The 12,225-nt window shown below is 36.4% G+C and overlaps 1 protein-coding gene across 1 annotated transcript in view; it reads right to left on the bottom strand.

The window, feature by feature from the left end:
- Positions 1-12,225, bottom strand: part of SLC15A5 (solute carrier family 15 member 5) — a 69,864-nt gene that overhangs the window by 538 nt on the left and 57,101 nt on the right. The window contains 1 exon segment of the mRNA XM_019744690.3: positions 4,143-4,251. Within this exon segment, the coding sequence (XP_019600249.3) occupies positions 4,143-4,251 (109 nt within the window).

Here is a 12,225-nt window from a genome sequence, read left to right on the forward strand (position 1 = left end):
GAAATACAGGAATATATTTCTAGAATGTGTACGCTCCACCCCGACCCAAGAACCTCCTGGCTTTCCTGAGTGTCTTCTAAGTGGCAGGCACCAACCACGCTAGGGCACTAGATTTACCGTAACATACTGAATTATCACTACAATCCTGGAAGGATGAAATCATGCCATTTCACTGAAGTTCTGAGAGGTTAGATGACTTGCTTCGAGTTCATATGAATAGTAAGTAGTTGGCAGAGGCTGGGTTTGGAATCAGAATCTCTTGCTACTCGGAATCCTGGCCTTTTCCCTCTACGGCACGCTGCCTCTGAAGACAAAATATTTTCTTAAACACTTTTGAGTAAGCTCCAGGAGGGTAGGAATTTCAGACTGGTTTATTCACGGCTGTATTCCTAGTGCTTTGGCCCGTGTGTGGTACATAGCTGATGTCCAGTATAGATTTGCTGAATGAACAAATGAATATGGGTTATAAGTTCAGTTTTATCAAATACATATAAGTCTCTGGGGTCAGACATCTATTGTTGACTTGTGAAGCTTTCCAAATCTAATTTTCCCTTCTTTTCCTTCTCAATATATGGCTAAAAAATAACTGTAAGAGAAGAATATACATGAATAACTGGTCATTGGTCTCTGACTTATGTCACTTTCAATAATTGTTACAGGTTATGCCCAAAAGATTACGGGTATCATTGACAAAATAAGTACAATGATAGATACCAAATTTATAAGACGTGTTTTACAACATGGGAAGGACAGTAGGGTTGTTATAAAAACAGATACCCATTTGCCACCTTCCCCCAGAAACATCCACAGTGTCTTTTTATTTTAGCATCCAGTATGGTATATGTGTTTATATTAAGCACTATAGAGGTTTTATCTAATACTTTTCAGCAAGAAAAAGGCCTTTCTTCTGTCTACTTCCTTCACCTACCACCTGTAGAACCTCAGGTACGACATTTCACCATTGCCCTTTTCAGCTTTGATTGAGGAGGACTCTAATACAGAGTCAGGGGACTGTTTTTGTTTTGTTTTGTTTGTGCAAATGAAAGGTAAAACATCTGGCCTGACGTTCATGGATCATCCCTAACTGTACCCAGTTACATGATATCCCAGTAACCCTGACAGGGTCCGTTCGGTTCTAGGACTTACACCAGGATTACATCACTTTAATATAACTTGGTGGTGGGGTACCCTCCCGTGCTAACATAGATTTAATGCCACCTGTATATTGGTGAGGGTGCTGTTTCATAATTAATCCACTGTTCTCAAAATCTTGGGGACAAGAATAACTTGGGACTGCCCTGTTCTTGATAGATTAGCCACTGTTATGTGGCTCCAAACACCTTTGGATTTGGTAAAAATTGGATTGTGGTTGGATGTGTATTGTCATCAAACACTATCTGACTCATTAGTAATATATTTCAATAATACTGTCCCTGGGACACCTGTATTTTCTCCTATTTCATCTCATACTTATTGTTCGTTAGTGTTTGACAATAATAATCAGAATAGAAATAAATCAGAATCATATACTCCTCACTGCAGACACGGATCTTCCTGCCTTAAATCGTATACACCTTCTTGTTTCACTCTTCTGGCTTGGCCTGTCCTGTCCCAGTGGGCAATGTGTGCCATTGCTCTAATGTAGTTGGTTCTAGCTACTTAATCTCTGCAGGGAAATTTTCCAGACTCTCCTTTCTTCTGATAGGTGGCATCCATTCTTTTCTTGTGGAGTGGCCGATTAACAGGTGAGGGTGGGTATAGTGACTTTAACTGAAGAGACTGGTTTCTCCCTACCCACCAGAATTAAGGGGTTGTCAGAGAGCAGGTAGCGGGCTCCTCTATGGCAATTAGAAGCAGCAGCATATAGGAGAAAGTGTATCGGCTTTAGAGACAAACAAACTTGGATCCGGTGTGAACTCACGCTATGTACTTATCTAGATTCTTTAGTTTTCTTAAGTACAGTGATAGGATCTATGTAACAGGGAGGGGGTAGAGATTACATGAGGTTATTTGTATGTGTCCACCATGCTGCCCAAGACACAGAAGTGCTAAGCACATGGAAAATTTATTTTTTCCCTTCCTGCTTGTTTCTTCCTCTTTCTCTCCCTCTTTTTTTCTTACCTCAAAAAGTATGCAGAAAAAGAGAAAAGAGTTTACAGGAGATGGAGATTTACTAAAAATCAGATTTATTTCTAAATAAACCCTATAATAGTACTTAGTCCCTTCTCATCTTTGGTTTCTCCAATCTCTGGTGCTTTGTATATTTTATTCTTGCCTCCTTCTCTGCACCCCACTCTACCATCTCCCATTTCTTTTTAGTAACGTATTTGCCTGACAATCACCGAAAATGAATCACCCTTAAATATTTTCATTCCAGCACTAGATGTTAGCTCCATGTCGACTAGTAGTTTGCTTTCTTCAATTCTATTTCTCTAGTGCCTGGAACAATGCTTAGTGTGTTGATGGCATGAATGGATGAATGAAGAAAGGAGTGAATAAATCTCTGAGCTAATAGATTCTGGTTCCAGTGCCAGTTCTACCTGAACTTAGCTCATAATGGTCGTCATCTTGGCCACACCTCAGCTGAATCTAGAAGAAGAATAAAAAGGTGGAAGGAGGGAGCATAAAGCAAGGTCGGAGGCCATTATTATTACTGTTGCTAACATTTTTGAGCATTTACTCATCCTAACAACAACTTTATGGCACAATTACTATTCTTACTGTTTCCATCTTACAAATGAAGAAACTGAGGCTGAGCAAGGTTAGACAGCACTGACGTGTGTGCTGCTCCGTTGTGAAACTGAATTCAACTCGGTTTACTTTAGAGATGGCCTTTTAAACTACTGCATGAAAGACAGGGTCAAATCTTACCCTGGGAGAAAAAGTGAAACTTGAGAAACAGTACAAATTTGTGAGTATTGGCAAAAAGGCACCACTTATGTGTTTGAAGGCAATGGACGGAGTGGGGAGAGGCCCTGCCCTTAGCCTCAGTTTCTGTTGTTGACTCTGTTTTGCTACAAAGCTGAGGACATTCTAGTTGGATTCTTCTTGCAAGAGTCTGATTTTCTAATTTGGTTTTCAATCGAAGAATGAGATAAACATTTCAGGGAAATTATACATTGCAGAGGGTCAATTCGATCACTTGCACATTTTAGAAGGTAAGAAATTTTATAGTTCAGATAACCATTAAGACTTTTGATTCTGTCATTAATTCTGCCTCTCTCATACTGGATCATAAGCTTCATGAGAGCAGGAGCGTAGGTGTCGCAGTACATTATTGTCTGACTGTTTATATCCTTCTGGTTGACTGTAGTACTATCACATGACTGATGTTCCAAAAGAAATTTATGAGCTGAATAAAAGAATGATTTAGGCAAGGGAGAAGTGGCAATGGATGTGACAAATACAACTAATTGATAAATTAATGGAGGGAAGTGAGGAAAATGAAGATCTGCTTCATTCCCACTATGTGGCCGATATTATGCTTGTACCTTTATCAAAATTCATCTCTCTACAGCCCGCAAGAGGTTAGTATTATTGTCTTTATTTTTATGTGTGTGAAAACAGAGGCTCAGAGAGGTTAGACAGTTTGCTCAAAAGCACACAGCCATCCAGTATATGTCAGTGAGAGAGAGAGGTGGACTGCAATGGATGAATGGTAGATGAAACATACTAAGTCACTGAATGGTCTCAGGTGACTGGCTAATCATTTTGCCCAGCTTGTTATTGACCTTGAAATGGTCACTGCTGATTTAAAGTCCTGAATGGAATCCAAATCTGAAGCATCATTAGATTTCTAGCTATTTGTTTAATGATATTTGCTTTTAGTGATAATGATTCATTCATTCTTATTACCAATATGGTTATTTCTAATTCTAAAGTGGTACTAAAAAGTGGAGAGAAAAAAAAAACCTTCCTTTAGAACATGATTGAGAATCAAGTAAAGCACTGTTTTATTATAAGGATCTATGAAAAAAGTGAAGCCTAAATTGAAATTTCTTGCTCTGAATAATCTGTTAAATTTCTCTCATATGCTAATTTGTCCAGTCATGGCGTACAGGATTCCCGTTGTCTCTGTGATGGTTCTGAGATCAGTATTTCCTGAACTCAGGAATTGTTCCTCCCACCACACACATACTGACCTTTGTGAAATACTCCAGAATCCCAGGACGTTCAACAATGTTAATGACGCCAAGAAGAAAAAGAAGCTTTCTAAATTGCCTTTGTTTAATGTGTTTGGAAACCAATTGCCTGTTTGGAACAAATGTAATTGTTATTCAACTGCAGAGTTGTAAGTTTCTGTGAATATTTTATCATTCCACATTTCATAGAGCTTTATTCGCTTCAATAATATCTACAAAGCAAAAAGCTCATCTGAAACTCATTGTCAAAATTCATTTAATTCTGTAAATAACAGTAAAATGACAAGCAAAGCACCCCAAATATTTTGAAGGTCAGAAAAACAATTTGCATAACACAATATAGGTGTCAGAAGAAGTGGACTGTAAAAGTAACCCTGATTATCCTATTAATTTGCAGGAAATGTGTTTGTCTTATTCATTTTTCTATTTCTAGTATCTAGCACAGTGCCTGGCATGTAGGGACTGTTTAATAAATATACATCGAATGAATGAAAAATACTTGCCATGACCAAGTAGTCTGTTGCATATGCTAATTGTAAGGTTAGTGAGATACTGTGTGTAGATGCCAGGCATTATTTTGGCGACTTAAATAAATCCAGTGTTGCCTTATTATATACCAAAGACCCTACTGGTCAAATTACTTGCAATCTTTGGTTGACATGAAGATAGTCTTCTCAACTGAGGAACAATACCTTTAGTTTAATTCTTCTAAAAATAAGTTATCCCCACTTTCTTCTGAAGTGGAACTGGTATGTGTAAAACTACTCGTGAGTATATATAAAACTACTTAGGATTCAAGGTAATTGGTTTTATTTTGCTTCTAAATTTGACTAGTGTTTTGGATTTTTGCTGCAACTCTTTCCTCTTTCCATACCCAAATATATATCTATGTATATGTATGATTATATGTATATGTGTATGTATACATCTATCTCTATTTCTACACACCCTCAATTTTTCTTCAGTGAGTTTTGAGATATTATTTAATACATTATATGAAATATATATGCAACATTTATTTTTATGTAACTTTTAAAACAGCAATGGGATAGTCTTAACAAATATATTATAGATATATAGTATTATAGAATGTTTAAAAGATTGCTTAAAGGGCAAAAATCTCTCTTCACAGAGAGAACTTAAATTCAATTGCAGTTCTGAATGGGCAGAATATTTCCAAAAAATGTTATGCATTATGAGAACAGAAATTGATCATCTTTTAATAGCCAGATGCTGAGGCTTTTTGGCATTTTCTTACTTGTTTATAGGAGCAGCTCCTACAGTGGGTTATGAAGAGGGGTGTGGAATCAGCACCGTCTATGTGCTAATAGGCTTGGTTTTCAGTGCCATTTTTGGCACATGGGCTGTGGGTTGCCTCCTGAACTAGAAAATGGTTCTTGGCCTCTCTCTTGACAGTGCATACTTTGAAATGGGATTTGAATTAAATGCTCTGTTCAAGGTTGATAGTCAGCAAGTGCATGAGTATGACAGCTGTGATTAATTGTGCCACTTCCCATTTAAAGCTGTTTCTCCTCTGTCATTTAACTTCTCAATGACTATTATTATGGATCAACCATGAAAATTAGCTTGTGTCCATTATAGTCTTGGACCTATAAATGATATGTGGTATTGAGTTTAAAGCTATTTTGTAACTTCTACTTCCCCATTTTATTAATTTGTGTTCCATTACAATAGAAATTTATGGTTTTATTGCTATATTGACATGATGCCTTTATCTGATATTTAGGAGCAGTTTCACTGAATGTTTCCCTCTGTGTCTGGCTATTGGATATTTTGTAGCCCTCTTTGTGTGTGTGTGTGTGTGTGTGTGTGTGTGTGTGTGTAAACGAAACGTTTGATTATATGTGAATGAGAGTATTTGGGGTGAAAGTCAAGGTAAGGTGAGATAACATCACACATATTTTCAGGAAAAACTAAACCATCCTGCTAAACCTATTCAAACAGTCCTATTTTCTTATTTCTCTTGAATTAATATCCCAATCATATTTCTGCCCTTTTCATTTCGCATCAGCACTTTGCGTGTCATATGATTATACCATTTTATCACCATGTTTCTCTGGCTAGAGTAAGGAGTTTGCACAGAGTATGTGAAGCCTCAGAATTAACATGACATTAATTCTTCTTGGAGCATGAATTTTGGTCCATAATAAGTAATTGAAAAGACTGTCTTTATATTGTAACAAAGTCAGATGAGAGAGAAGAATATAAATTGTGTAAGATCTGTAAAGGTAAAACATAATATTTCTGAGGAATTGTGCAATTACAGCAAATACCAGTCTGTCAGGAGATAGCACCAGAACCCCCGGGGCATGCCAGTATGCTTGCGTCTGTCACTGGGGGTAGTGTGGCGGGCACAGATGAGACACACTGTGACTTGGTATTATGGGCATGTGGGCTGACAGAAGGATGTCTTACTAGAAAGGTTAGAGAAAGGCAATGGAAATTCATGACTAACACAAAACATTTGTGAGTGGAGTTATTTAAAAAATACAATGAAAGATCACCTATTCAAACTCCCGATAGCACTCTTATAGTCCCTCTTAAATATCATTTGTAGAGTTCAGCTTTTTTCCTAATACTGGTCTTCCTTCTAGCCCTGTAGTTTTGCCTTATTTAGCTATAATTTAATATTCTCTGTATAGCTAATTTATATAGTGAACTTCATGGTAAAATCATCACCTGTATTGATGGCATGGAACAAACACTAGCATCAAGTTGGAATGAGAGATTCTTTATGAAACTTAAAATTTGCTTTATTTATGTAGAGATTATCTGTCTATGGAAAGAGATAGCATTGGATATAGAATGAGATAGAAAGACCATGGGCTTTGGAGTCAGAGAGACTTTTGAAGTCAAACATTGTTTCTAAGAGCTTCGTTGTTGGACATTTGCCCAACTGGACCACTTTAGCCTCAATTTCTCTGCTCTAAAATGACAACAGCACCTCTGTCACTGAGCTGTTATGGGAAGTAAAAGATACAAATGTGAACGGTTGAACACAGAGGAGGTACTCCATAAACATGCAATTATCCCTCCCCATCTCTACTTTTGCAGTAGCTCATACAAAATCACATAGCCTAAGCTAGATCTTGGTCGCATTTCCTCAGATATTTCTTCATATTCTGTGTGCCATTTTTTTTTTTTTTTTATCATTATCCAAGGACTGGTTGTAAAATGTTCGATTTAACATTGTCAGTTGACTCAGCTCTTAGGTACTATAACTTTATTTTAGTAGCTTATAAACTTTTATTGTCATAATTCACATTTGTGCCATTTTTCATCTGACACTTCTAGTAGCGGATTGAAATCAGGAGCATCCTTGCAAAAGGAGATAAAGAGAACATATTAGCCCTAGAATAGAATGAACTCAACTTCTTTAGCTCTCAGCTTGGGTGGATAAGAAGGTTAACATGAGAAAAAAATGTGCCACGTAAAGAGTCTAGTACAACCAGCTAGTTAGTAATGAGTGTGAGACCACTGAGATAATGTAAACTCGCAAAGTATTTGGACTTGTTCAAAACTCCCCCAAATGTTTCTTGTTCAGCTAGATTTATTTGTTCATTTGAAAATCCTTTAAGAAATTCCCATGTACCAGGAATGGACACTCCACGTTGTTCAATTAAAGGAACTCATAGTTTAGTAGGAGAGACATGCAAACAGGTAATTATCTATAGACTTTATAGATACTAAATAAAATGTTTCTATTTATCTTAAATTGTAGTGATCATTTTAGAAACAAAAGGGCTATCAAATTATCTAGATTAGTTCTTGTGTTTTACAGATTAAAGAGTGAAGGCACAGAGAAGTAAAGCGAAGCGTCACTGAGTACAACACTCATCTTCTTACTGTGACAATAACCGCACTACTGCTATCGCCCCCACTAATGCTAACAGAACTACCACTTTTATGACTTAACATCTTCTTAACAGTTTAAAAATGTCTAGATAGCAGCCTTTGAAATAGCGTATCCCAAATACCCTTTAAAATACCTAAGCCGACATTTCCACCTAAATCCCAGGATTGACATTTAACCTATTGTGAAAGTCTTAGAGTCATTTACACTAAATTTAAGGCTTTTGAAATTGAATTGAGAAACATATGGTGACCTACACATGCATACTACAAACAGCACAAAGTTGCTAATATGAAAGAGGAATATATTTTATTCCTGTCCCATTTATGACCTGTATTGTAAGGCTCACAATTTCATGTGCTGCCTTTCTGTCTTTGATTCTCACAGGGCCCTAAAGGCTTAACCACATGTTTCCCTGCTCTGGTCAGATATGCTTCCCACCCAGCTGGAAGTTCTCCCCACCTGGCTAATTCCCCTATTAGCAAGACTAGGTGCACTCTACCTAACAGCTTGCACTTTCCTATCGGACTTCAACATTATTCAAACAAGCATAACATCCTCCTGCAGGAACCAAGGGGTCATCCCATCATTTGTTACCACAAAGCCTTCCCCTACAGACCCTGTTTGTTCACTCTATTCCCCAGTGCAATTGCCCTATGGCCCCATGCTTTCCTCCTTTGGGCTGTGAGTACATGTGACTAATAGACTGATGTCAGTGTCATCTGTTTAGTGTCCGGTGTGATGTTTTCAGCCATCTTATACTATTCAGGTTGAGGATCCCTCCCTCACCGACAGGATGAATAGAAGGTGACCAGAACTTGCCCCAACCGTAGAAATCAAGGTCAGTTCTAGACAGAATATTAGTAGCTGCTGTTGCCCTAATGCATAATTACTGTTTGGGGAAGGAGAAGTAGCCCTTCCATGTATCCTTCTAACCAGTATACCCAGTGACAAGTTCTTCTGCTTTTAAACTACACCAGGGAGTGCATGAGATAACTAAACCATGAGATAAGAAGTAATGGGAGCATGCCATAGTCAGAGGACACTGCATCCAAAAAGTGTAGCTCCCAGAAGTAAAGCATTGTAGAAGATGGTGAATTCTGGGGAGCACCTGACAATCACGTGTGCTTAAGATTACAGTTTACAATCATATCATCTGATTGGAGTGTTGGAAAACTAAAAAATGGCATAAAGTTCTCACTTTAGCTCAGCAGTCTGCTTCTTGCAGTAACTTGGGTTTTAATGAAGGCACTTTCACAGAAGATTTTAGCAAAAATATGGAAAGTAACCAGGGCTAAGGGAATCCATACACATTCCCTGTTGGTAAATAATGACTCTCAGTAAATCTCCTTTCGAGGATGAGTAAATAGAAAAAAGGCCGAAGTGAGAAAGGAAAAATGACTATGGTATATATTATAACTATTGCTTACAAAAAACAGCTCTAACACAAAATGACATAATAATAATAATAATAATAATAATAATAATAATAACAGAATGAGGAATTGATAAGGCAAAGACAAAATTAAGATAGCAGAAAATACTAATTTTAAGCAAAGTTGAATTTGTAGGGAAAACCACGTCGAAGGAAGGGACATTGAGGATCTTTTTATATTTTCTATTGATAAAATGCACAATCCAAATTAAAGAAAAGTCAATGAACATCTCTTAAATAGTGAAGATAACAAAATCTGTTAGAATTGCAGGGACAAAAACATGTAAATAAACAATTCTTGTGAATAATTATATCACACTTTGATTAGTTTTTGATAGAATAGGCAAAAAATAAAATGATGTAGGGAATTAGAATAATGTGATTGATAGTGGTTTAATAAAGATTACTTTGTTTAGTACAAAAAGAGAATATACTCTCTTTATAGAGGTATAACATAACATAAATAACAAATCAAATCTCCTGGAAATTGAAGATACTGTTCCTAAATAACTACAGTTGACCCTTGAACAATGTAGGGGTTAGGGGCATGGACCCCCTGCACAGTTGAAAATACATGTATAACTTTTGGCTCTCCAAAAACTTAGCTACAGTAACCCTTGGTATCTGAGGGGTATTGGTTCCAGGAACCCAAGTTCATACCCAAATCCTCAGATATTCAAGTCCCTTATATAAAATTGCATAAAATAATACATACAGTCGGCTCTCTGCATCCTCAGATTTCCTATCATGGATAGGAAATATTGTTTTCTATCCCTGGTTTGTTGAATCCAAGGCTGCAAAACCCACAAATATGAAGGACCAACTATAACTATTTTAAAAAAGTTGTGTATAGTGGACCATGTAGTTCAAATCTGTGTTATTCAAGGGTCAACTGCAGTTGGTCAAAGAGGAAATGAAATCCACAATTACAAATTATTTAGAAATAAAGAAAATGAGGAAACTGAATTTACAAATTTAGGGATACAGATATAAATTCTACCCTGACGCACATTTAAAGGCACATATGTTTTCATTTTTAAGAAACTATTAATATTAAAAACAACAACAAAAACCAAGGGGCCCCAAATGGAGTCACTTGTCCCCAGGACAGCAAACCAAGACTTTATTGCAATTTCAAATTCTCCCAAGAATGTTACCTTTAACCAGTCAATCTGAAATTTCCTGTTTCCTGATCAGCACTAGATAAGCAGCACGACAGACTTCTGCCCTTCCTCTCAAAGGAGGCCTAAAATAATCTTTTTTATTTTTTTGCTAATAACTTTTCTTGACCCACCCATTTCTGTTTTCCATATTATACAAAGCTCGTTTTTACTAGCTAAATGGGATGCTGCCTGATTAATGAATCATTGAGTAAAATCAATTAGCTCTTCAAATTTACTCAGTTGAATTTTGTTTTGTCACGGATTGAAAATAAATAAACTAAGCATGGAACACACACAAAAAAATAGAAAACATAAAACAAGTCTAAGGAAACTAAATTGAAACAAAATAAAGATGAGAGCAGGAAATCAATATATTAAAGTATATTAGATTTAATAGTTCTAAGAGCTTATTCATTACAGAAAAAAATGTAACAACAAAAGCACCTGACAAATCTAGTCAGGATACGTAACAAAAGAATCAGAGGAAATAACAATGTTTAGTGATAAGTATGCTATATTAATGTCCAAAATCTTACAGGAACAGGATAATTACCTAGGAAAACATTAATTGCCAAAATTGAACCAAGAAGAAATGAAAATTCTTAATGGCAAGAAATAGGAGAAGTTACAAAATATTATCTTCAAAAGAGACATTAGGTCCTGAATGCACCTTTTAATTTTAATGGAAGAAATGAATCTTTCCTCTAGATCTTTCCAGAGCATAGCAAAAGGATCATCAAGTATTGATGCTACCAAGTATTATTTATTCTGTGTAGGTAAAGCTGATTTAATATTGAAAAACCTGTTAATTAAATATATTATAATGTCAGGAGCAGTAAGAAAATCACAAGGTGATCTCAAGAGCTGTTTAAGAAGCAGTCAATAAAATTTAACCTGATTTGTTTAAATCTTAAAAACCAAGAAATAGAAAGTTTCTCATAATAAAGAATATCCTTTAAAATTATCTGTATAAGCCTACAAATATGCTAAATAGAAAAATAAGAGATGTACATTAAAATCATGAGCAAGATAAAATGTGACTGTCTTCTGGTCTTAAAATGGTCCCAGAAGTTCTGTGTCCTGAGAAAGACACAAAACATAGGAGTTAATGTTGGAAATATGGATGAAAAAATTATATTTAAGATTAGACAATGGTACTGTAAACTTTGAAAGATCAGCTAAAATACTCATAAATGTACTAAGGAAGTTTAAGAAGTTGGATGCAAGATGAAGACATAAACATTAATAATATCCCTATATAATAGATATAATTATCTCAGTAAGTGGTAATTGTTGCTGGAAAAAGGGGTTCTTGGTGTTCGTGGAAGGCAAGAATATAAATACGTGCTAATAAGCTGAGCAATTGGTAGGATTATTAAGAGGATAGTACACTCACAAGATGGTGTGAGTGGGCAGGCCCAGAGAAAACCAGCTGCCCCGAAGAACAAAGAGGCTTAGGAATTTATTACTTCTAAAATGAGGGTGAGAAATACTCAAGATTTGGGGGTGAAGGGTGGTATAGGTGTTCGTAGGCGGGTCCTCCCTGACCACTCCTTCCCATAAGGAGGAGGGATTTTTGTCCTTATTTGGCTTCTGTTGGCACTGTCATGG

This window comes from Rhinolophus sinicus, chromosome 1 (genome assembly GCF_057876585.1).
Source record: "Rhinolophus sinicus isolate RSI-liver-muscle chromosome 1, RSI-T2T, whole genome shotgun sequence".
In the NCBI taxonomy this organism is placed as follows: Eukaryota; Metazoa; Chordata; class Mammalia; order Chiroptera; family Rhinolophidae; genus Rhinolophus; species Rhinolophus sinicus.